The sequence below is a fragment of the Pogona vitticeps genome, chromosome 1, assembly GCF_051106095.1.
Source record: "Pogona vitticeps strain Pit_001003342236 chromosome 1, PviZW2.1, whole genome shotgun sequence".
Lineage (NCBI taxonomy): Eukaryota > Metazoa > Chordata > Lepidosauria > Squamata > Agamidae > Pogona > Pogona vitticeps.
Window position 1 is genome coordinate 231,464,429 of NC_135783.1, and position 25,549 is coordinate 231,489,977.

At 39.2% G+C, this 25,549-nt stretch overlaps 1 protein-coding gene across 1 annotated transcript in view; it reads right to left on the reverse strand.

The window, feature by feature from the left end:
- KALRN (kalirin RhoGEF kinase) overlaps positions 1–25,549 on the reverse strand; it is a 515,545-nt gene that overhangs the window by 159,617 nt on the left and 330,379 nt on the right. The window contains exons 6-7 of the mRNA XM_078394494.1: positions 10,765–10,887; positions 4,996–5,187 (exon numbers count right to left, since the gene is read on the reverse strand). Of these exons, the coding sequence (XP_078250620.1) occupies positions 4,996–5,187; positions 10,765–10,887 (315 nt within the window). The remainder of the gene's footprint in view (positions 1–4,995; positions 5,188–10,764; positions 10,888–25,549) is intronic.

Genomic DNA, 25,549 nt, shown 5'->3' on the forward strand with positions numbered 1-25,549 from the left:
AACTACGTGGCTGCTGCCATCACAGCTACATTCAACAGGGCCCACCTGCATTCTGACCTTGTGTGTTGCCCTATGCCTGATGCCTCCACCTCTCACCAGAGTCCTTTAAGGGAGAAAAGCATATTTTGCACCCTGGCTGCTCCAGATGCCACTTATGTATCCCCTGTGCCCTGGCCAACTGCTGCTTTACCAGTCACCTGACCCTATGCTAGGCATCCTTCAGTCTCAAGAGACTATGGGAATGTGCTCTGTATGGAGGACTTGGAACAGCATCTAGTGTGGCTGAGAAGGCCAATTCGAGAGTGGCAATCCCTTTCCGTGTTGTTTCGATGCTATATGCAAAACTGGAGTGTCCTCTTCAGAGCATGAAGCCTGGGTAAAATAATATAGGCTGTTACCCGAGCAAATCTCCCCTCTCCACGTCGCTGAAGTAGTCCAAGGGAAAGGCAAGAGCGAATACAATTGGTTCCAGCGATGTCACAGAAGTCGGCAGAATGACACAAACTGCCTCCGGGACTCCGGCTCCAGATTTTGCCTAAAGGTTAACTCCTGAAGCCTTTTCCATCAGTGGATATAACCACAAGGCAGTGGAGGTTTGAAATTGGAGTTTTCCTTCTCCTAGATGGGCTGCCTTCCAAGGCTGATGAGCCTCACCTACCCGGACTGCTTCCTAAGAGTGTGGAAGTATGATCCAACCCCTAAAACTTTCCTGACCCCCCAGGTGTATGCAATGCTATTTGCCTTTCCTATTTACCAGATTAGAGTAAAAAAAAAATAGAATCAGAGAATTTTATTTAGTGCTTCTACTCGCATTCATTTAAAGCCAAACCCCCGCTCCCTTAGACCATGTGGTCAGGGAGAGCAAAGGTCTGCCTAGAAAAATATACCTCCCCCCCCCCCAAAAAAGATGTGCTTCCAAGAGAGCTCACCTTCTGCCTCAGCTTCCTCCTTAGAGAAAGGGCTTAGAACTACAGCTCACACTCATTTAAAGCCAAACGTCCATCGCCTTAGACCATGTGGTCAGGGAGAGCAAAGGTCTGCCTAGAAAAATATACCTCCCCCCCCAAAAAAATGCTCCCAACAGAGCTCACCTTCTGTCTCAGTTTCCTCCTTCACCTGACACCGCAAAATAAATCTCATACTGCCATGTGGCTAAGGGTTGTAAGGGATGGCAATTGGTAACAGAATGCCAATTCTGCCACAAACCCATGGAAACCAGTGTGACCCACCAAAGAGAATGATTACCCAGGGCTATAATCTCCCCTAGGAGATAAATAATCCTAGCATTTTTGCATTTTCAGAAGGCCTTTTCCTGCACCCCTCCCAGTTCCTCCAGGTGCCTGAGCATGCCGCTATTAGCGAGATGACCCACGTTCTGCCCACACTTGAGCACCTTCTTTCAGTGCATGCACTCAGCCATCTGTTGCACACTGCTGAAAATGCTTCCAGAATATTGACTTCTCAGGAGCTCCAGTTTTTGATTGCTTGTTGCTTACAGGGATTGCTAACTTGTCATAACTACTAATTTCAGCAACAAGTGGGGCAAGCAATGCTAAAGGGGTAGGGGTGATTTCAGTGTCACATGCTTCTGAAATAGGACCCACCTGAGTCACCTCAGTTTCCTCCTCCAAGATGTCATATGTGAATGTATTTAAAAGATAGCTCCCATCAACTACAATGCACATGAGAGATTGGCTGGGACTGAGGACTGGGGATAAACCCTTCCTTAAATATGATGGAGCTGCATGGTATGGATATGGAAGGCAATGCTCTTCATACATATCTTTTCCCATCATTCCTGCTGCCCAAGCTGACAGTGTCAATCTGAGTGCTGATGCCACCCTTGTCTTTTTCTGACACATCAGCTTTTTGGGAGAAAAGTGCCTTCTTCACCATCTTTTATGGCACCTTGCCCTGGCTGGATTGCACAAAGATGTCACTGGAACAAGTCTGATGTTCACTCCTCTCTGACCCAGCTTGACCCAAATCCTTTTATACCACCTCTTTGGTAGAGACACAAACCCTCTCCTGCAGACTGTTGCTGTTTCTTAGTGTCAGGGATTAACAAAGCAACTGAGTGACAGATTCATAAAAGCAGTTGTAGATTGTCTTTCCCCTCTCCCACTCCTCTCAGTAGAACCACAGTGGGTGCAGACAGCCTTCCTGCAGCCTTCCCCAAAAGCGTACTTCCCCTACCACACTCATGTTTCATGCTACCTACATATTCTACACAAAGAATATTCTGCTACAGCAGAATACAAACCCTTCCAATGAAAATCACACATGCACAGAAACAAAATCTATTAACTTAATATGTCTATATGTAACAAAACCTTATTTTCCTGCCCGATACATCCCAAAGGGTCCGAAACCTAATATTATATTTTCCTGTTGATTTATATTGATCTATGAATCTACTAAACCTAAATCTTATCCCTAACAATACAAAGTCAAAAATACACAATGAGATTTAGAAACAATAAATGTTAGTTGAGGGTTCAGAAAAAGACACAGAGAAAAGTGTACACTTCTAATGACTACTTGGTAGTACTGCCTTCTGACTCTAGTAGTATTTAGTCCAAAGTAAATATGCATGTTTAACCACATTGTTAAAGAACAGAATAGTGTCAACTCCAGTCCGAACTAGAGGCTCATTGGATGTATGCATTTATACATTTACATGTATATTTATTTACATGTTTATTTATGCACATGTTTTTTATTTATTTAAAATATTTTTACCCCACTTTTCTCCTCTAAAAAGACCCAAAGCAGTTTAGAAAATACAGTATTTGAAGCTAAAAACAGTAAATATACAAATACTAAAAATTATCAAGCAAATACCACACTAAAAATGGCAAACAAAATCAGAAACACATTCAGGAATCTGTTCCTTGGAACTGGTAGCTATACAGTATATCACAGAAGTGAGTACACCCCCTCACATTTCATAAATATTTTAGTATATCTTTTCACATGACAACACTGAAGAAATGACACTTGGCTACAATGTAAGTGAGTATTCAACTTGTATAACAAAGCAGTGAGCATTCAGCTTGTATAACAACGTAAACGTGATGTCCCCTCAAAATAATGCAACTCACAGCCACTAATGTCTAAACTGCTGTCAACAAAAGTGAGGGTTAAGGCTGAAATAAATAGCCCAGGAAATCTCTAATACAGGCATTATTGAAAAAGGACCAAAAGAAAACCAGCCAGTTCTACAGGTTTCTTTAAGAAAAAGAATCTCAGATTTTACAACAAAATGGCAAATCATTGAGGAATGAACAGGAGCTCTTTTAAGGACCCCCATCCTAAACAGGCATAGTCAGAGATAATTTCTACCTAAACTTCTTAGTCCTGTCTATTTGGAACATCTATTGTCCAAGGTATTCAAGAGACATCTCCAGTGAGAAGTTGTAGGAAAACACCTGCAGAATCTAGTTTTGGTTGAGGTGGAAGCTAAAAACCACTACGGATTAAAACAACTATCATGGCACAGTGTTGCTGTATCCCAATGCAAAAAAGATATGATGACTCAGAACCAATTGTTTAATGCTGTCTTGTTCTCCAAGGTAGTGTTCAAGTTACTAAGAAGGCTATCACAAACATCATGAAATGGATTCCAGATACCTAAAGGTGATCCAGCGTGGGTGGTGCCAAAGCACCTATAACATGATGATAAGCATGCATGGATCTGTGGTGATTTTTCAGGCTTTAAATAACTTATTTTCCATCACTGATAATTGAATCTAGCATATGGGAAGAAGTTCTCCATTCCTCTTTTATACCACCATAAAATGCATGTTTTGCATGTTTGTTTAGACATAATTCCAACTCTTTTCAGTGCAGTTTATTTCTAGGTAACTGCTTACAAGCTTGCAGACTTTACTTGATCATAGATAAAGATAGAGAAACAGACAGACGGCTTGAGAGATTGACAGAGAGAGAGAGAGAGAGAGAGAATTAAAACTTGGGATCAACCAAAAGAATTGTGTGGGACTGGATTCAAGAAACACAAAAGGAGAATGTAATATGCATAAGTTAGTGGCATGAGATGAGGCAGTGGCAACCGTTTTAAATGGCCTTGAAACAAAATTAGAGAAATCTGTGGAGAGATCTATCAGTGACTATTGCCTTCATGCTTTGCCAGTGGGCTTCCCAGAGGTATCTTGTTATGTACTGTAGAAAGAAGAATAAAGGACTATGCTGTTCTTTGATCTCAACTAGCAAGGCTCTTCTTTTGCTTGTATGTGAACAGCCTCCCAACATTTTCAGAGAATCTGCTCCAAATTGAATCAGTGTGTGTAGAAACAAAACAGAATGGAAAAGAAGGGAACAGAAATGGAAAGGTTTTGTCCACACAACTGAAACTTATCTTATTTCTTCTTCTTTTGTTCAATATCTCATTGTCTTTTGTATTTTCTGATTTTTTCGATTTTCTTCATTGGTACAATTTATTCCTGTACTATACAGTACTTTGCAGATATATATAGCATATGTATATGCAAGATGTTATGCAGCACCAATATTATAGAAAAAGACACAATGAAATATAGTAATCTCCCTGTATCCATTGGTGATCTGTTCCAGGATCAACTGTGGATATTTGAAGCTGCAGATACAAGAGAACTGGTTCAAGAGAGCAAAAGGAGGGGGAGGGTAAAAGGAGGAGATAAAAGCATGTGCAAACTGCAAGTTGGGTAGCAGCAATGGCAGCCACAGATAACTGAAACCACAGATACCCAATTCGCAAACATGATGAGGGACTGCTCAAGAAATGAGCTAAACCATTATTGTCACCGTGTACCATCAAGTCCATCCTGTCTTATGGGGACCCTGTGAATTAAGCACCTCCAAAAAGTTTTATCATTAACATGCCTTATCTAAGCCATAGCAATTGTATTAATGGCGCTGATCACTATCTAAACCAGACAAATGCACAAATATCCCCAGCTGAGAAGTGATTTATTTGATGCATTAAAAATTACGCACCTGTTCAGCCTTCTGGTGAAACACAGCAGACATAGCCAGGATGGTGCTGCGCTCATCCAGTGCTGCAGCAAAGCTTTTCCACTCTTGATCTAGCTGAGTAGAAATCTGTTTGATTTGTTGAGATGCATAGTGGCCTGCCTCTGATAGCCTGGCTGCAACTGACATGATGCGATTTATATTCACATAGGCATTCTGGGGAGGGTGAAAAAAAGGCATATATGAGCATTGTAACCCTCTGTACTATTCATTATAAATTCATAAAACAGAAAAGAAGACAGGGGGATGGGTTAAGAGTGGGACCACATGCACATTATAACCCAGAATCTCAGAGCTGAGAGAACTGGTCATTTGAATTGCATGGTGTAGTCCTTTCTTCTTGTGGGTCCTACAGTTTGGGGTTCCACAGGGCCAATCATCTCTCCTTTGTTGTTCAACATCTATATGAGATCATTGAGAGAGGTCACTCGGAGATCATTGTCATCAGTATGCTGAGAACATGCAACTCTGCCTCCTTCTCATCATCAATGGGGGAAGCTGTCCAGACCTTGGAGCACTGCTTGGCCTCAGTTATGGACTGGATGAGGCCTAATAAGCTGAAGCTGAATCCTGACAAGATGGAGATGCTGTTATTAGGCAGGGGCCCTGACAATTTAGGGGGCTTTCTGCTTGGTCGAGATGGAGTCACACTCCCTTTGAAGGATCACGTTCATAATCTGGATGTGCTCCTGGACCCAGTCCTCTCAATGGAGGACCAGATCTTAGCCATGGCCAGGTCTGCCTTTTTTCAACTTAGGCAGATTGCTCACCTTTGGCACTACCTGGATAGGGGGTCCCTAACAACATAGGTCCATACATTGGTAATCTCAAAAATTAACTATTGCAAAGCCCTCTATGCGGGGCTATCCTTGAATGTAGTTCGGAAGCTGCAGCATGTGCAAAATTCAGTAGCTAGGTTTGTTTCAGGACCATTGAGGTAAAATAATGTCTCCCTAGTTCTGGCCATTTGCACTGGCTGACAGTATGTTTTCAGACCAAATTCAAGGTGTATGTTGGCATACAAAACCCTGAATGGTTTGGGACCTAGCTACCTATTGGAGTACCTCTCCCTGAGATCAACCACCCATCTCACTCACACCTCCCAATCCCTGTTACAGGTGGTCATCCTGAAGGAGGCCCAGAAGTCTTCAACTAGAACCAGGCCTTCCCATTGATGGCCTTTTGGGGGGGGGGGGGTAATTCACTACCAATGAAGGTGCCTTAGTTCTCCACCTTCCTAATGCACAGAAGACAGATAAAAACATTGCTTTTAAGACAGGCCTTTGAGAACCTTCTCCCTATTTCATTTGATTCAATTTGATTTGATTTATTTTTTAACTGTTTTATTTGAACTTGCTGTCACCGTTGTATGCATAGTTGTTTAGGTGGGTTGTAAGGGTGGGGGAGGGTGGGTTTCTCTTTTGTTGTGGTTTTACTTTGTGTTTATCTTCAGCTGTAAACTTCCTGAAATAGTGGCTTGCCATTAGATGCATGGGGTAAAACGAGGCTGGATTCATCTTGGAGCCTGGATGCCCAGGTTTTGGCAGTGGCCAGAAATGTATTTGCACAGTTATAACTAGTGTGCCAGCTGTGCCTGTTCCTGGAGAGGTCTCATTTGACCATGAGGTGAGTGGCACACATAGAGCCATTGTCATCTTTTGTGCCTCAATCACGGCAGTTTCCTGGCAGCTGCAGCCCTACCTCCCTGCTTGCCCGGCCACTCCGGCAAGGGGACAGGATGACAACTCTCCTTGCTCAGCTGTGGAGTGGCTGGGCGAGCAGGGAGGTGGGACTGCCGCAGCAAAGCTACTGCCACAACTGGGGCACAGAAGATGACACCAGCCACATGCACCATGAGCCACGCGGTAAGTGGTCCGGTGGGTCCTAGGGGTGGGTGCTCATCAGGCCAGCCACCTGTGGCAGCAGGCTTGTATTTGTATATGAAGCCCCCATCTCTAGCCAAGGTGACATATGCCTTAATTACATCCTGGATGGATTACTGTAATGGACTCTATGAGGGGCTGGAAAGTGTCAGGAAACTTCAGTGGGTCCAAAATATGGCAGCCAGATTGCTCACTGGGGCTAGACACAGGAATCATACTAAGCAAACAAACAAATGCCCCTCATACAAAAATGAAGATTTTGCCTAAACATTAGGAAAATCAGTTTGCCATGAAAGAAAAGCTCTTTGACAGTGGAATGGACTATCTTGGACATTTCTGGTCTCTCTTTTACTTGTGATTTTTTAAAGCAAGGATGCTTTAGCCTGGGTTTCCCGTTTTGGTAGAGGGATAAATTTGACTCTTCCAGCTTGAATACTGAAGTTCTATTAGCAAAAGACTTGCTCATAAATGTCTTTTCAGATTACAAAGGCTACACAATACAAATTGTAAACAAGCATTTTACTGTCTGTTTCATGCTCCAAACCACACTTCCAAAGGAAAGGGGTCTAATATGAACAACCTTTCCTCACAAACGGCAGTCACTGGAAGATTGGAGCTCACTCGGGAAAGTTAGTGAGAAGGCAATTTAGTAATGTGCAGGGATAAAAGATACTTGAGGTCAGGCTTTTGATTTGACAATTATACCTTAATCCTGTTACCATGGTATTTTATTATCTTTTTTGACGTTTCAGTATAGGGGTGAATAAATCTTCAACAAGGAGAGAAACATATTGAGAAATGCAAACTAGAATGACACAATGTATCATCACACACTGTTACTGTTCCCATATATTGTGTACTCTTAATGCACAGATACACAAGTGAGTCTCCTGATTTTACACGAAAACAAAACCAGACAAATTCAAATTGTGGAATAGTGATTAATTTTGTTCTGCATCAATCTGACAGATGAACCATATAATATATCCATGTCATGTCCTTGATGATAATTGAGAAATTTTCATGCCATATGGCAAAGGCATGTATAGACAGATCCAAGAAATTACTGTAGATGGTTTGAAACTATAATGAATTTCTGTTCTTTCGCATATATTTTTAATTTGCCAAATGGGTTACACAAATTGCATAAATGTGAACACATTTGAAAATGTTTTAAAACACCTTTGCAGTTATTGTTATCTGCCACCAAGCTGGAACTGACTTATAGTGGCCCCAGTAGGGCTCTCAAGGTGACCACACTAGACCACACTGAGTATCTCACTAAGATTATATATTTATCTAAGACCAAAACAAACTAAGTTTTAACTGGCTTCTACAATAAGCCTTAAGAAACAAAAGGGAAGAGTAAATATTGTCAGTGTTTATTATCATGGTTTTACATTAATTATCAAATTTTAGGGTATTAGATGTTTGAAAGGAGATGAAAGCATTTAGCTATATACTAGAGGTTTATTTTTAAAGACAATGTCAATGCAATTGACAGTAGATAGATAATATAGAAATTGATGGAGAAGGAATATGCAGTGAAATATACATAAAGTAGGAAGAATACAGGGAGTGTTTAGGTAATTACGTTTAATGGCACTTTCCTTTAGCAGTTTAACTTTTGCTGTTTTGTTACAGTAAGAAAAATGTAACTGGAAAGCTGTTAAGATGCCGTAGGGATTGGGGCTCAGAAATGGCCATTACTAGTGCCCATGCTGTGTAAAGCTAAGCATTACTAATCAGTATACCGCTAGTCACAGTCTTCCATGAAACTCAGCCATTAAACATTCAAAAATGCTCAGTTTACATCTCGGGAAACTCAGAGCAATGTTACAGCTGTGAAGAACTCCGTACATAAGAAATTTCCTTATTTTATTTGTTATTTTTTATTACTGTTCTTTATTTTTTGTTTGTTTGTTTTTAACTATAATGCTTGCACAGACTAACATGGCTTTCTCTTCTACAACTGCCCTATGAAACCATCCATTTCACCTCTTCATAGTTCTGTGAAGATACAGTACTGTACTGGCTGGAATCCAGTAGGAAGTAGCAAGTAAAGTAGTCCCATTAAATCAATGCAACTAGAGGAGTTGACTCACTAAATGTCTATTGATTCAGCGAACCTAGTCTAGTTGTGAGCCACTACTGGATTTTAGCTAATGATCCCCTGCTTGTTCAGTAAAAGAAAAGACTAGATAGGTCAAGCCAGGGGACCTGCTTACAACTGGAGTATTTCCTCCCCAGTTACATAGCAAATCAAAAGGAAAATGTTTGAAGTATAAAGGCTGGTGTTACCTTTTCATTGCAGCTACAGTGCACAGTCTTAGACTGTAAGTGTTCTTAAATGCCGCTCATGTAAGGACTCAGAGACTAGTAGGACAAGGAAACCCAAGAGCCAGTAATGCCAGGTATCAGCTGTAACAGATGTCTACTATGTCATAGAGAATATTTACTACCTATCAAGCAGATTTTTTTAATGCTATGATTTAAAATGCATATTTAAAATAAAATGCATATTTAGTGGTTTCAAATTCAACTAGCATCCATTTGTGGATATCTCACTCAGCATTCAAGAAGTACATTTACCCAATAAGATTTTGAGTGTATGCCTACATATGCCCTACACCCAAATTCTCATAACAGAGTCCACATTACACCAGGCCATTAAATTTATCACTGTTGTGAAACATGACATGAATTTTAGTGACCCTGGATAGCCAAATAACTTGTTTTATATTTTCTCAGAAGCTGTTGACAGCAGTACTTTCTAACCACACATTATGTTCTTGACCTATAAAGAGATTAGGTCAAATGCTCAGACATCCACAGCTTGCCAGCAAGCCTCTTGGCTTCTTTTAATCTTGGCATTATTTTAGACTACACAATTTTTGTACACTTCCAAAGTTTTTAAAGAATTCTAATAAATAAACACCACAGTGCTTTACCATTTCAAGCATGCCGATAATAATAATGAATTATAGGTAAAAATTATGGAGACTAGATGGATCAAATGCTAAATCGCAGGGATGTGTGCTCTATAGCAGCTATTCTGATATCAGAGAGTGCTGAGGATGAGCCTTTGACCCTCAGAAAATAGGAATGATATGAGACTAGTGGAGAAAGAGACATAATTTCCACTCGCATGCAATGGTGTGGGACTTGCTTGCTAATGTAGTCTCGTGGGAGCAAGTAGATGAGCAGCCAGCTGGGTGCAGGTCTTTCCTACCCAATTTATGTCATACTTACTTATTCAGTGATGACTTGGTGGGAAAAGACAGTATTATTTCAGAGTAGGATGGATCACACCACACGGAAGTGCTATGCTATTATGAATACATAGGGATGGAGGATAAATATGTGAACAAGCACAGTGGCCTAATATTTGGGATATATCAACTACAAGTGGTTCATGCCAATTTAACTGCCCAGTTGATCAACTGACAGAACAATAAATCCTGGCCAGTGGCCACATCAGCTGCTTTGCCCTGATAAGTTCTGTTATGATATAGAATTAGAAGTCACAAACCAAATGTTTACATTATTCCAGGACTAAGTTCTATTTTTATTAACCCCTGTTAAGGGCACATAAAGAATCTGTTCTAATGACTCTCATTAAGGGCATCTCAGGAACCTTGTGCAACCCCTACAATTCAAATCATTAAAAAAAAATAAAAGTCATACATATGTCTGCTTCAAGACAGATAAGAAGAAAAAGGTTTACAGCCCAATAGGTGTTATTTGTGAAGACTCTAGTGGTTCGCTTCTCTTTTAACTGATTGCTCTTCCCTGACATTTTCATCTAAATCCCACATACACACCTCAAGAAAAACTTTATGATACTCACCATGGAATTCATGGCAAAGTGGTTATGCTGTGTCTGTAAATCAAGGGCATGTTGGTAGCTCACTCCAATTTCAGTATGGCTCTGGAGGAATAACTCTTTGTTGTGGCTGATCCAGTCAAACATCTGAAAAATAAAGGAAATGTCATGGCTAAAAGGAGGAGAAACCTCGTTTTGGTCAGAGATCTGTTAGCAGCTGATGGACCCTTTGTTCTTTAACTGAGAGCTACAATTGAAAAGGAAGTTGTGGCACATATGTTAAACGAATCCAGTAAGGCAGAATCCTTGGGCCTCCAGGTGTTCTTGGACTTCCACTCCCAGAAATCCAGGCCAGCAGATGTGGTGGTGAAGGCTTCTGGGAGTTGTAGTCCAAGAACATCTGGAGGCTCAAGGTTGGGGACCACTGCTGAGTAAGACACAACGGACAGGATTGCTCTGAATCTCTACAGTGTTCTAGGTCATACTACGTTTTCCCCAAATTATTCCAAACATCCCAGTAGGGTTCCCACCTCTCTCTTAAAATATATATGACAGTGGCATGTAAATCCTCAAAGGTTTACATCGACAAATAGGAAAACTTAGTAAGAAGCTTTCTATAAATTAATAAGGTTTCATTAAGTAGGAAAGCTGGCTGGATAGCTCAGTGTTTTAGGTATCTGGCTGCGGAGTTCAATCCCCTAGGAGAAGTGCCAGCCTGTGTAGCCATGGGCAGTCTGTACAGTCCCAGGATGCCCTTAGAAGAAGAGAATGATAAACCACTTCTGAGTATTCTCTACTTGGAAAGGGTTGCCATAAGTCAGAATTGATGGCACATTATTATTATTATTATTATTATTATTATTATTATTATTATTATTATTATTATTATTATTATTATTATTATTATTATTATTATTATTATTATTATTATTATTATTATTATTAATAATAATAATAATAATAATAATAATAATAATAATAATAATAATAATAATAATAATAATAATAATAATAATAATAATAATAATAATAATAATAATAATAATAATAATACAGGCACAGTCAATCAAAATTATTGAAACATTGATTGTTATTATCTAACAGATACTTACAAACACCTAAGTATCTGTTAAATATCAGTGCAGTATGTATGCTGTTCCTATATTTCCATTTGTTGCAGTTCTGGTGTTATTTCTGAGATCTACAACTCTATATAGTACTTTGTGAAATTTCTTCATATTGTTCCCAAAGCCCCAATGACTATGGGAACCATAATGTGGTATGATGATGATGATGATATAGTAGAAAAATAGTGGAAGCTCTTTTGCAGTGCAGAGCTGGCAGAAAATGCTACAAAATTACACTGGGAATGGCATGCTGATAGAATAAGAGATTGGTAGAGAAGGACTTTGAAATCAACATTTCAGGTTTGCATGCCAACTCTGTTCCCATAGTGCTTTTACCATATTGTTTTTTTTTTACCAGCAATAAGATAGATGTTTATTTCAACCATTTCATTACTATATTTGTTTTTCTCAGTAGTTCCATGCTTGGGAAGAGGGCAGTCCATCAAAGCTCCAAATTAGAAATTTAAAATTGCCCTATTCTTACATTGTTACATAAAAGAACAGGCAATAGTATATGAGTTTTCCAGCACATTCTATTCACGTCTGTTAAATCCACTCAGTTGGTCTTTGGAGGCCACCTGCTATAATGGCCAAAAGAGAGTTTTTGGAGATTAGACAAATTCATGGAGGACTGGGCAAAATTCATGAAGGATCAAGTTATAAAAGGCGACTACCGGTAGCTGTGATTGAATATTGTCTCCAGTACCAGAAGCAGTACACATCTCAACAGGCCAGCTTGGGGGGTGGGGGTGGGGGAACATGAAGGGTCTTATGTCCTGCTTGTAGGCCTCCCATAGGCATCTGGTTAGTCGCTGTAGGAATGCAAAAGCAGATAAGCTTTTGGTATAATTTAGTGGGCAATGTGTTGGGCTGTATATCTTGAAACAGTTTCTTATGCTGGGGATTAGCAAGGGCTCGTTTTCAGTTACACGATGCACAGGAGAGCAGCCCAGAGGTCTCAAAGAGTGTTCAGCTGGTTCAACAAGCCTATCTTATCTGAATAAGACTGCTACCATTACACAGCGAAGAGGTCAGGTTGGATGCTTCAAGCATGATTATATGCACTCAACCCAGAATTAAGCTCCTGCTTCATGGGGCTTAAGCAATGGCACAAAGAACATGCTGGAAAAGAAGCCCTAGAGGGAGGGAGAGAAGCAGTACTGGACTTGACTTCATATCTAGGGAATGTTCTTTAAGAAACCATCCTTTAGGAGGAGGAGTGAAGCCTAGAAGGGTTAATCTGGAGAGAAGGACCTACAAAGTCTCCTTAAATATCAAATTTCTATTGCAGCAACTACACATTTGGAACTTTCTAAGTGGTCTGGCAGTACAGATTGCTACTGACACAGTCCAAGGTTTCCTCTCAGGATAGGTCAGAATGCAGAATGTTTAGGAGAATGTGGTTCTCCTAAACATTCTAGCTCTTGGCCTGATTTAATCAATTCAAGCATCCTAATTAAATGGAAGGGAGGAGGGGGGGGAGAGTTCACTCTAATCCAGTCTAAAGTTTCTCACCTGATCCAATTTCTCATTAAGAAGTCACATGCAATCCGAATCAAAAAGACTGATGCAAAAGGCAATACTAGTAAAAATAAATCCTCTGAGAGTAAGATTCATGGTCAAATAACAGACTTTTATCTCTGTTTCAAGAACAAACAGAGAGCCGTCTTGTTAAGTAACTACATGTTAGATGTGAACATTTTCCAAGCAATGTGTAGCCATTTAAGGAGGCACAGCCATCTGGCAACAAGCCTATGAAAACAAACATAACATAAATCTAGTGCATTATATACAAACCACATAAGTGGGACCAACCTGAAGTGAAGCAATTAAAAATGTCAGAAGATTAACTGTGGAATCAAAAGAGCCCCCCTTTTTGTCCATATTTACAGAAACTTGTAACAAAGCAAAAATCTATGTTTAGGTAAACTGATTTTTCATGGACCACTACAGAGTTATGTGGGCATAGTCAATTACTTTGTATGGATTTTCCCTCTCATTTTAAATTTAACTGTAGAATTATGATAGCCCTCAGGCCAGGGTATTGCTGTATCAACAGATTTGCTGATGCCCTCTGATCTGGTCTTCACTGTTGTTTTAAATTTGGCAAAAAAAAAAAAAAAAAAACCTCAGCAAAATACAGTAATGTTCCCATGTAATGCAACACAGAATTATTAGTAGCCCCAAAATGAGTAGGCTTTGTAAGCTGATTCTGAAAATCCATTCAACCATAATCTTATCTAATGACAAACCATTTCCCTACAGAGATTTCTTGATAAGAGTTTATTCTTGAAGGCCTTTTTGTTCCACACCTCTGGTCTTAAAACTTCAGGTAAAGGTGTTTTCACTTCTCAGTTCAACTTCTGTTTATGAAGGAATTGTTTTTTTTTTAACATGCAAGGGCAATGTGCTCATAAGTGCTACCCCACATGTATTCTGAGCTGAAACTGGCTTTTCAGATAACTGTTGTGACTAAGTTCTCCAAGTGTCCATTGTAACTTAAACTCAACATTCAACAGATGGGGGCAAGGCTAGGGAAAAAAGACAACTGTAATAGACCTCACCATTAAAAACTATGCAGAAATAGTCCAAATGTATATCAGGTAGCATGACTAGAATCCAACCCCACCCCCGGAAACTAAGTAATACTGTATGGCGGTTCTAGGTGGAACACACTTGAATCTGCATATACCACCACCTTTCAAACTCAGGGTGTATGTATAATCCTCAATATGTTGAAAATCTAATTGTAGTCAGAAAATAATCCAGAATTTTTGTATTGTATTGTGTATTGTATTGTACTGAGCCCAAAAAACCCACAACAACCAATACAATTTTTGTTGTTGCAATTAATTATTTGTTGGTGGCAGATTATTTGTCCTGCTGCATTGAAGTAATTTTATTTGAAATTATGGGAAGTGCGAATTCGAAAAATCATAAAATGCCAGAATCGGACAACAAATTTGTAAAACAGGCAAACTGACACCATACATCTCCTTCCAAATTTGCAAGCCTCTGCATTTCTGTGAGACAACTGTAGGGGACTATTGATCTTTTATAATTGCCTGATGATTTTTAAAATCACCTAAATTATTTTGCAGATAAAGGACTTCCAAAGATGATTACCTCTCTATCCTTTGATCCCTTGTGTTCCATGAATAAAAAGCAAATGCACACATTGAACAGTACAGGTGTTACAAAATTATGTTTAATTTAGTGAATTATTCCCTCCTAAAGGAATCAAACACAGGTTTCTTCTCTTCATGACTTTGCTAAATTATCCAGCAGAATCTGAGGCTTTTTTGAATTGATAAACAAAATATTCATTACTAGAAATCTGACCATGAAATGTGATTTAAAACTATATCCCTGGTGGCCTATGAAACCTGTAGCAATACCTTTATTTCACCCTCTTTAAAAAAAAGATTTGGAGAACATCCAAGCTGTCTACAAGGGACACTGTTAATATGAGTTCTAAGTTAAACAGAGGGCTGAATCCCTAGCAGCAAGAGAGCTGCCCATTTGTTCCAAACTCATTAAAGTACGTGATGCCTGGATGCCTTCAGCAGTAACAGATTTGTCTGACTAATGGAGGGAGCACATCAGGGACACCCTCAATTAGTGCACTGTAGAAAACCTTGTAAATATATATATTATTTACCATTGGCTGCTATTCAGAAAATCTTCACATCAGGTACAAAATTGGCTGCATATTGACTTGAGATCTCGTCTACTAATAAAGGTTTTGGAAATATAGTTCAGAAGGCACTGAATGTTCCTAGTGGTTAAGACATTTGGCAAATGATTGTAGTTTTGCAAATTCTTTCTGAGATGCTAAACAACTAAAAATGGGTATTATGAAAAAGAACTTTCACCTTTTCTTCAAGCCACTTTCTTCTCTGCAAAGCCTTGTTAAAAATATACAGTAGAGGCAAATTTTCTTGGCAATCAACACTACTAAATCAGTTCTCCGCACCACCATGTTCATCATTATCTTTCAACTCTTTAGGATCACTGTATATTTAAATCTTACTAAGTCCTACTCTGTTCAACAGGTTCCCCCTAGGAAGTTTCACAGAACTGCAAATAGTCAATCACTGCAAAATGTAAGGGAAGAAACCTCTTAAGCAGAGCTCCTAAAACAAGTTTTACAGACTAATCTATAGTGAAGGCATGTGACGAGATAAAAATGTCCCTGTTCAGGCCACTAGAGAGAAAGCTGAACTACTTGATTGTTGTTTAGCAAGGTTTGATTTTCAATGTTTTTGGACTACACGTCCCAGAATTATTCAAGAATGCCAACTATGGAAGTTTTTGATAATTCTGAGAGGTGCAGTCCAAAAACATAAAAGAGCATATCCTGTTTAACCTCACACATATAAATCCATAGATGAGGCACATTATCAGCCCACAATCAGTTACGTGAATGGCAAAGATGGTTGACCAACTAATCATGGAGGATGCTGGGAGTCATGGTCTCACTGGTCTTTAGGCTCTACAGAAGATGTCTCCCAAAGACCTATAACTCCCAAGAAGCACCACAGGGTGAAGAGTAAAAAAAAAATGGCATCTGTATCAGAGATAAATAATCCGAAAGACCTTCTGCAGGGGATAAAATCTAGGTGTCTTCTGAAGTATGTTTGTTTGTTTGTTTGTTTGTTTGTTTGTTTGTTTGTTTGTTTGTTTGTTTGTTTGTTTGTTTATTTATTTATTTATTTATTTATTTATTTATTTATTTATTTATTTATTTATACCCCACCTATCTGCTCAGAACGAGCACTCTACAGCTCCCAAAATACTGCCTGGGTAAGTCTTGGAGAATTCTGGGAGTTGCAGTCCAAAACATGAACAAGCACACCCCTACCGCGATTCCTGCTGGAATCTTTCTTTGAAGTTCTGCTATTGAAGAATGGCAACTATGAGTCAGAGACAGAGTATCCTGGGAGACTTGGTTTTTTTCTGGGAGACTGACTTGTCTCTGCCTATAATTTTCCCTGTCTCTTCTCAAAGGCCCTGCTGAGAGATTAAGCCCTTTTCTTTTATACTTGAATTTGACAATACCTATTTGTTACTATACAAGTATTAATCACCTTATCTATGCTAAGATATCCTTGTCATCTCTCAGTGACAGTTAAACAAAAGCTGTTAAAATCATTACCTTCTAGTAACTTTTTCAATTGCATTCCCCGCCACCAGCGTTTGCTTTTATATCTATGAAATGAGGCCACATCTTATGCATCTGATGAAGCTGGAAGCAGCCCACAAAAGCTAATGCCAACTAAATATTGTTAGTTTATAAGGTGCCACAAGACTCTTTGCTGTTTTTCCAGTAACAGACTATTACAGCTAATTCCCACCCTACTCCAGTAAACGAGAATAAGTTAGATCACATTCCATAGTTGCTTCCATTAAAGCCAAAAACAATTAGAGGCAATTTATGCAAATATTAGAGTAAGCATCTGGCTCTACAAGAATATAGAATAAGAAAAATGGATCATGCTGCCATGAGAAAATGCCCAGCTTCCGGTTCCCTTTTCATACCAATCCAGTAGGATTTAAAGAAGTGGCACAGGTCGACTACTGTAGTCACTCTCACTGCCACTGAAAATCACTCTCAGTAAAGCCAGCTCATATATCACATTGTGACATGCCCCTTGTGTGTCCCCAGATTATTTCACTAACCTAAGGCCCACACCATGTTCCCCTTTTATGCTGCCACCAGTTGATCTCTGTCAGCAATATTTACTTAGAAAGACTGAGGTCCATACACCATGTAAATTATAACAAAACAGGTTTATTGGATACAATTCACATCAATAGGTTCCTAAAAGACTTTAAACTGTTCAGTAGATTTGTACTAACTTATTTCACATGTAACTCTCTCTAAGTTCCACACTCTCAACTGCCTCCTTTAACTCCTCACAGACAAACTCTTCTCTCTGACTTACTGATTTCTCACTTCAGACTCTCCCTGACTATATCGCGGACTAACTGCTCTTATCTGCCTCACCCCTCCCTTCTAGTTTTTCTGGCTCCACCTCTCAACAACTCCCATTGGTGCATGCAAATATCCTCATACATATGCAAAGGCAGGGTGATTGCTACACACATTAACCTATAGTTTATTGTGATGTTCATATTTGTATCTCCATCCATGCCAGCTAGGAAGCTGAAAGATAGAATATTTTGCTTCCATTTCTATAGTATTATGGCTTGCCACTGTTCAGAGTCTACCACTATCTATGTTTAGTTTCAAACAAGCCAACTTCAGATTATTAATACTAAAGCTGGATGACTAATCAGTCATTATTAACCAAAATTTTCAGTGGTTGTGCAGACCTAGAGCTATTATTAATCTGAGCTTTTCTTTAGAAGGAGAGCAACTGGATTTTCTTTGTTCATATCATGCTAAACACAGTTCACTTTAGTGTGAAGAGGGCAACAGCAGTATGTTCACATATGGTGTTTAGCTTCTCATTTTGCACATGGTATCCACATATGAATTATTTGCTGATGCCATTACCACTTTCTATAACCTTTCACATTTCTTTCTATAGCCAACTGCAGAGTCAGTATAATCCACATTCCGTGACAGAGTAAGATCCTATCCTTAGGGGCAACTCACAACAATCTCTGGAATAATTGGAAAAAGGACACAAAATGTTAGCAAGTCATATACAGTACTGTATTACTATCTCCTGCTGAACCAAACAGTTGGAATGGGGAAAACTGAAGAATATGAGTATGTCTCCATTCACATGTAGATTAGGGTTGTGTTCAGACTGGTTTAAGGGCTACCCAGTTCAACTGGACACCTGCATTCAATTGTTTTATTTATTTATTTATTTATTTATTTATTTATTTATTTATTTATTTATTTATTTATTTATTTATTTATTTATTTAATATCCCGCCTATCTAGTCAACTCAGGACTACTCTAGGACTGACGTAAGCCTGGTTCAGAGAAGCCTGAATGAGGCGAGTGTGCACTCTACTCCAGGAGTGCTGACACCCAAGATGGTGGCAGGATTGGCAGTGTTGCCTTTCGGCACACCTAACTCTCTGGCTCTTCTGGGTGCGATGGTGCAGTGAAGGGAGTGAGGCCTCTGGATCCCATCATGGAAGAGGGGCAAAAATGTGAGGAAAGAAAACCAGGGAGGGATGGGGCATGGGGTGGAACCTATGGGGGAGGTGTTTATTTGGGCTTGAGGGGAAAGGGCTCTTCATGGAAGGGGCTCAGGGGGGAGGAGACATGAAGTCATTTAGGGTCATTTCCACACCTTAAAAAGGAAATTAAACTCAAAGTATATTGACATTTTTTCCTTCTCAAATTCTGATCTATTAGAGGCAGATTTACAGTCCCTCCAATTATGTAGGATTATACTAATATTACCAGCAATCTATTATGTAGAATTATATTCTGAAAAATCTATTTTAATGTGTTTTCTTTAAAAATGCCTTTTTATGCAAATATTGTGGGGTGGTTCATGGGTTCCTTGGCTATTATAAAATGGGTCCTGACTCAGAAAAGGTTGGGAAACACTGCTCTAAGATAAAGGGACAATGGTGTTTGGTTGCATTTCACAGCTAGTAATGATTTAAGTTTGTTTTTTTGTTTTTTTGTTTGTTTTAAAGCTTCAAGTTATGTAAACAGCAACAATGATTAGAATAAACATCAGAGCAACAGTAAGTAGTAATGTAGAGAATGACAGACTTTACCTTTGAACCTTGTTCTGAAAAGGTGGGTCTGGTTACAGTAGTTGGGAATTAAAATAACAATAGAGAACATAATTATAACATTTGGTAATGGTTTAAGAACACTTGACTAATATTTAATCCATCGAGATGGGTGTCCAGCATGAGTATATATTTTATCTCAGGTGTTTCCCTCTGAATTTTTGTTCTGTAATTTTTTCTTTTCTATAATGGCAGCTTTCGTATCTTTTGAACAGCATCCTGGTAGACTGAAGTGATTTGAGACAGGTTTCTGTGTACCACAATTTCCCATGTCCAGTTTATGTTCATTAATATTTTTTGTGTAGAGATTGTCCTGTTTTTCCTAATCAGAGTGCAAAGGGACACGGTTGGCAAAAGATGGCATAGATCACATTAATAGAGGATCAATAAAGTGTTATTGATGTTGTATGTGACATTGATGGGTCATATGATCATGATGTCAGTGTAAATGTGGGGGGAGAGCTGGCGTCTAGGTTTGTAGCAGGGTATAGTCTTCATTGTTTTTGAGGATGGCTGGAGGAAAGGAGAGACTCCCCTGAAAATTTCAAAGCCCATGAAAACTCATATGAGATGTTACAATTCTTCAGATAGCCGGGATCTGAGGTGTTAGACATGAAACCAGAAAACAATTCAGGAATATAAGTGCAAGTATTAAGTAGTTATGATGAAAAAGAAAGAAGCAAGGGGTCTGGTTGTCAACTGTCATCAGAATCACCGGAATTGCACAGAGGTGGGTGAATGCTGGATGTAGAACACACAGTGGCAGAGGCAGAAGAACTCCAAACATCCAGTGATTTTCAAGCAGGCATACATTGCTGAACCCTCCAAGTCCCCAAAACTTCACAAAAACATTTAAAACACTCATGCTCCTAGAAGAGAGAACTAGCAAAATACTGAAGATCAAAGCATGAATGGACAATTACGAAGGGCTGAGGGAAACTCCAAATTCCCCTCCTACAAACCCTTAACCTAAACAGTCCTGCAATACACTATTTTCAGAGCAATCAAACTGGAGAAACCTGATAAAATCGTCTACTGCTTTTAGAAACCATAACTGTAAATCATAAAACTAAATCCTGCTTCCTCCCCCTCTTCCTATTCTGAAACTTTCCTTATATGAAAATCTTGGGAGGAAATGCATGGGTTTTGGCAATCAATCTCTAATCAAATCAAATCAATACATTTGGCCTGCTTTGGAGGAGCCTCACTTTGATTTAGACATCTATTCTCTCCAAATCAGTTTGGTCTGTTTTGGAATTTGGCTGAATCCGAAGAACACTCCTAATGTAAACCAATTGTTCATGAGCACTGCTACTGAACAAAGCCCTGACATATTCAATTCATGAATGGAGAGACTCATTAGCAGTTTGATTTAAACTGAGTAGAATTTTGAATCCATTTTCTTCAGTGATCTATGCTGGAACATGACAATGCAGTTTACAAAAATGTCTAGAGGAGCAAAACAAAAAAAAATCCACTTTGATACAAAATGTTACCCTTTGTACCGACTTAAAAATGTGTAAGTTACTAAATTCTGTCATTGCTGACCACAATCTGCTTCCCAAAACAAGTACAACAAAGGGAAAACACTTGACAGGAACTGTCGTGCAAAATATTTTGAAAAGACAATCTATCAAAAATATCAGTCATCAAATACTTCTAGTGTTGTGGAGGAAGGAAGTAGAATTGCAGTTAAATATTGCCTGCTGGCCTCACGAAACAGGGAGTGGAGTGGAGAGAGAAAAGGGTTCAGGACGTTATGTTCCAGAGCAGTGCTCAAGCTACATAGCTGTTTCCTCCATGCTACAGGTGGAAATCTGGAAAGATATTGCAACTGAGAATTTGAAAACAATTTGCTGAGCAGGAAATACAAAGTTCTTTCTATCCATACAGGGCCCCCTTTGCTCCAAAAAGTTTCTTACATCCTAAAAACTTTCCCTCTCATAACAAAGAGTAACAAAGTTGCTGGAAACAAATTATCTAAAATGCTGGATGCCTGTAAGAAAGGAAAAGAGTCTGAGAAAGGATCAAAAAAGTAGAGGGGGGAGGGAAGCGAATTATGGCTATGAATGCATCCAACATCCAACAGCATGCTTCCTTCTCATGCTCTTTGTTATTTCTCTGTCTTGCTCTTTTTTCCTTTTTTGCCAGACCTTCCTCTGTCCAGCTCTTCTTCTCATTCTATTCCTGCCTGGGCTACATTCCTATACAGTCAACCCTCAACTTACAAACTTAATCCGTTCCGGAAGGAAGTTTGTAAGTTGAAAAGTTTGTAAGTCGAATCAGCATTTCCCATAGGAATGCATTGAAAACCAATTAATCCATTCCGGCTGTTTTTGGTTCTTAAGTCAAGGGGCGGTTTGTAACTCGAATCATTAGTTCCCATAGGAACTAATGCAAAGCTGGTTAATCCATTCCTACCACTAGGGGCAGAATGTTTTTCCTTTTTTTTTCCTTTTAACCTAAGATGACTTAGGTTTTTTAAAAAAAGGAAAGAAAAGAGGGAGGGAAGGAGGGAACAGACACCTTTGCAACAGAACACCTTGAAAAGCACCTTTTCAGCCAAGAAAAGCACCTTCTGGGGAAAAAAACAAGCACCTTTCAGACAACAGAACACCTTGGAAAGCACCTTTTCAATCAAGACAAGTCAATACAAGAACCTTTTTGGGGGAAAGGGGGCAGCAAATGAGGGAGAGAACACATTTTAAAAATCCAAAAATGTTTTTTTTTAAAAAGCCAAAAAATAAAAATACAGTCCATACAGCACTGTACCAGGCAATACCAGGCAATAGCAGGCAGTCTGAAGACTGTCTCCCAATCCACTCTCAAAATGCTGGGAAGAGCGAGGAAGCAGGCAGGCACCCTCTTCACTGGCCAATGGTTAACTGAAAGTTCAAATTTTGTACTTTCACCGCCTCCCACGCATTTTTTTTTCACTTCGTAACTCACATCTAAGTTCGTAAGTCAAGTCAATATTTTCCTATGAGAGCAGTTTGTAAGTCAAAATGTTTGTAACTAGGGCCGTTTGTAAGTCGAGGTGTACATCTGTTTTTCCTGGGTTCTAGATGTGAAGGGATAGATGTGTGAAGAAAAATACCTGCACAAAGGGAAGTAATTAGAAATTCAGATGACCCTTAGATCTGGTTGCTTCCTTGTAAAATTTCCTCTGCATTACAAAACAAATAAATAAGAATATAACTATATGGTCAAATACCATGGGATCTGCTGCACTTATAAAATAGCTAAATTCAAAGTGTGTTTTTTACCAACCACATGACGCAAAGGCTGATTCAAATTGGTTCAGTCCCCCTTTTGTCCCTTAAGCAGCTTTCTTCTCTGCCAGTGGAAGGCTTCTACTTTTTAATGCTGGAACAATTTGAATGGGCTTTTCTCCATGTGGTTAGTTGTGATACATTCTTGTTGGGGCGTGTGTGTGTCTTTAGGTGGTGTTTTGGAGATGTAGGCAGTTGGAACATGATGTTCAGGCCCTGGAGAACATTCAAAAGCAAAGTACTGTGACTTTAATGTGGGGGAATCAGGTGTTTGTCTTGAATCCTGTCAAACACAGTAAGCTTCAGATCACGTGGGAAGGCCCTTTTGTTATGAAGCAAAAGCTTAGTACTGTTAATTACTTAATTGATAGTTCTGAAAGTGGACTTAAAATATTCATTATGCCAATAGTTGAAAGCCATACATGATCAGCGATAAGGTAATGCCTCTATGTGTTACTTGAAAGTAAGGGAAAAGAGTAACAAATGGGAAGGGGAAGATGGTTATCCTTGTCACAGGATCATTCTAACATGTGAATTATGATATATTTTGCAAAGTTACTGTTCAACATATTGAGGTTCTGTACTCCTGGACTGTTCAAGTACCTTTCCGTGTTACTTTTCCATAGAAAAGTTTTTGAAAAATGTAGTAGTCTGAAGCTTTAAATGAGAAAGCAACTTCATAGGAAACCATAAAAGGATCAGCAGAGTAGAATGTGGGGCCAGAGGAAAGAAAGAAAGAAGGGGGTGAGGGCTGTTAGCTGGAATGCGACTTGCATCTCATTGAGTATGAACGGTGAACTCCTGAATCTATTTGCAGCACCTGTGTGAGTACTGATTGCAATTTCAAATATAATACACACCACAAATCAAATTGCATCAAAGCTGAATTAGAATGATTCCAGTGTAGTTTCACCCTAAGTAAGATAAAAATTGAATGTTGTTGCACATAACGCTTTGCACAGATTTGCATAGATCCATAGTGGGTTTTTCTACCAAACTTCCCATGAAAAAGAAAAACAACATTTAAAAAAAGAGAGAAGTAGCAAGAACTTTCTATGGTTTCTTTTCCTATGTATGTCCCTGAACCGAAAGAATAAAAACCCAACCCAAGGGGAGATAATGACACAATTGCAACTAAGTGGGGGGGAGAATGTACTTTCAAACTATTATCCCTTGCTCCTCTTTCAGTACAATCTGAGGGCAGCTTTCCACACAGTTACTGGGGTTTATACCCAATTAGGTGTTCAAAGGATTACAGCATTTGTTTCCTGACAATACACACAGAAATGGTTCATGACTAAGGGAAATCCCAGCTGTGCTGTAGCATCCTTGTATGCGCAAAGCCTGTGTCTAGAGGAGTTGGGGTGGGAAGTGCAATGGAGAGAGAGACAGGTACAGAATGGATGGGCGATGCAAGTGTATTGTTCATTGTACTACTCAAACCCTGGGCATAGACACTCAGTTTCGCCAAATTCCATGGGATTTACAATGTGCTGTTAAAGGGTTTTTCCTTCTTTCTTTATCTCCACTAAGAATCAAAGAAAAGACCCATCTGGAAGGATCTGACTAGCTGGCCCTTTTACACACACCACGTTCTCTGCAGATGGCTGGAAGATGGGAAGTCATTGTTCACAATGCTAATGATACCCAGAGGAATGAGACTACAATTTGGATTGCTCTACAGGAAAGCAGCAGCGTCCAAACCTGCTGCAGTCTGGCAGATCTGCAGGCCATTTGGCACCTCCCTCTACCAAAGAGCATGTTTAGATTTTACAATCCAGTTAGCAGTCTGAGTTCTGCAAATGTTTTGAAAGGAATCTGGACTACTAAAGACTACAAGGGCTATAGCTGAGTTAGAATGAGAGAAGCTAAATAATAAGACTTTTGCAGTGGGAACATATGAGCGGATTATCAGATTCTTATAGGTCCATTTACACAGTCACATGATGCATCCCAGTTGTCTGTAGGGACACTTTACACAGAGACCATAAACATGTAATCTAGGACCTTCACAGCTACTGCAGCAGCTTCGTGGCAGCTGTACATTTTTTTATACTACGGTCACAGGAATCACTTCTGTAGAGCTGCATCTGCAGCTAGGAAGGAGCCAAAGCACACATTATGTTCTCCATATGAAGCAGTCTTTCAGAGTAGCGGGTGCATCACATTAAACAGATTTGGTCTCTGAACATACTACGAATGGTGATGTGATGGTGGTAGGTGATGGGCTTTTTAAAACATCTCCAGAACAGCCTAAGTCTGTCTTGCTGATCCCCACATGAGAGCTATCCTAGGTGGTGCTGTATTTGTTTCAAGAAGAATTAGTAACTCTGAGTGCCAGTGACCTGGATACTATTGATTTCTATTTCAGTCTTTGCCCACAAGTTATATTTCTGACATCCTACAAATTCATCCACAACACTAATTTAACCCTTATTCTTAATGCACCTGTACACATACACACTCCTGCTCCTTTCTCCTTTCCTTTTCTTGTCTATTACCAGTAGATCTGGCCATTTAAACTGGTGTTCTAAAGGTGAAGGATATATATGATCTGTTCTACTGTGGTAATTTTTATATATATATATATATATATATATATATATATATATATATATATATATATATATATATATATATATATATATATATATATATATATATATATATAT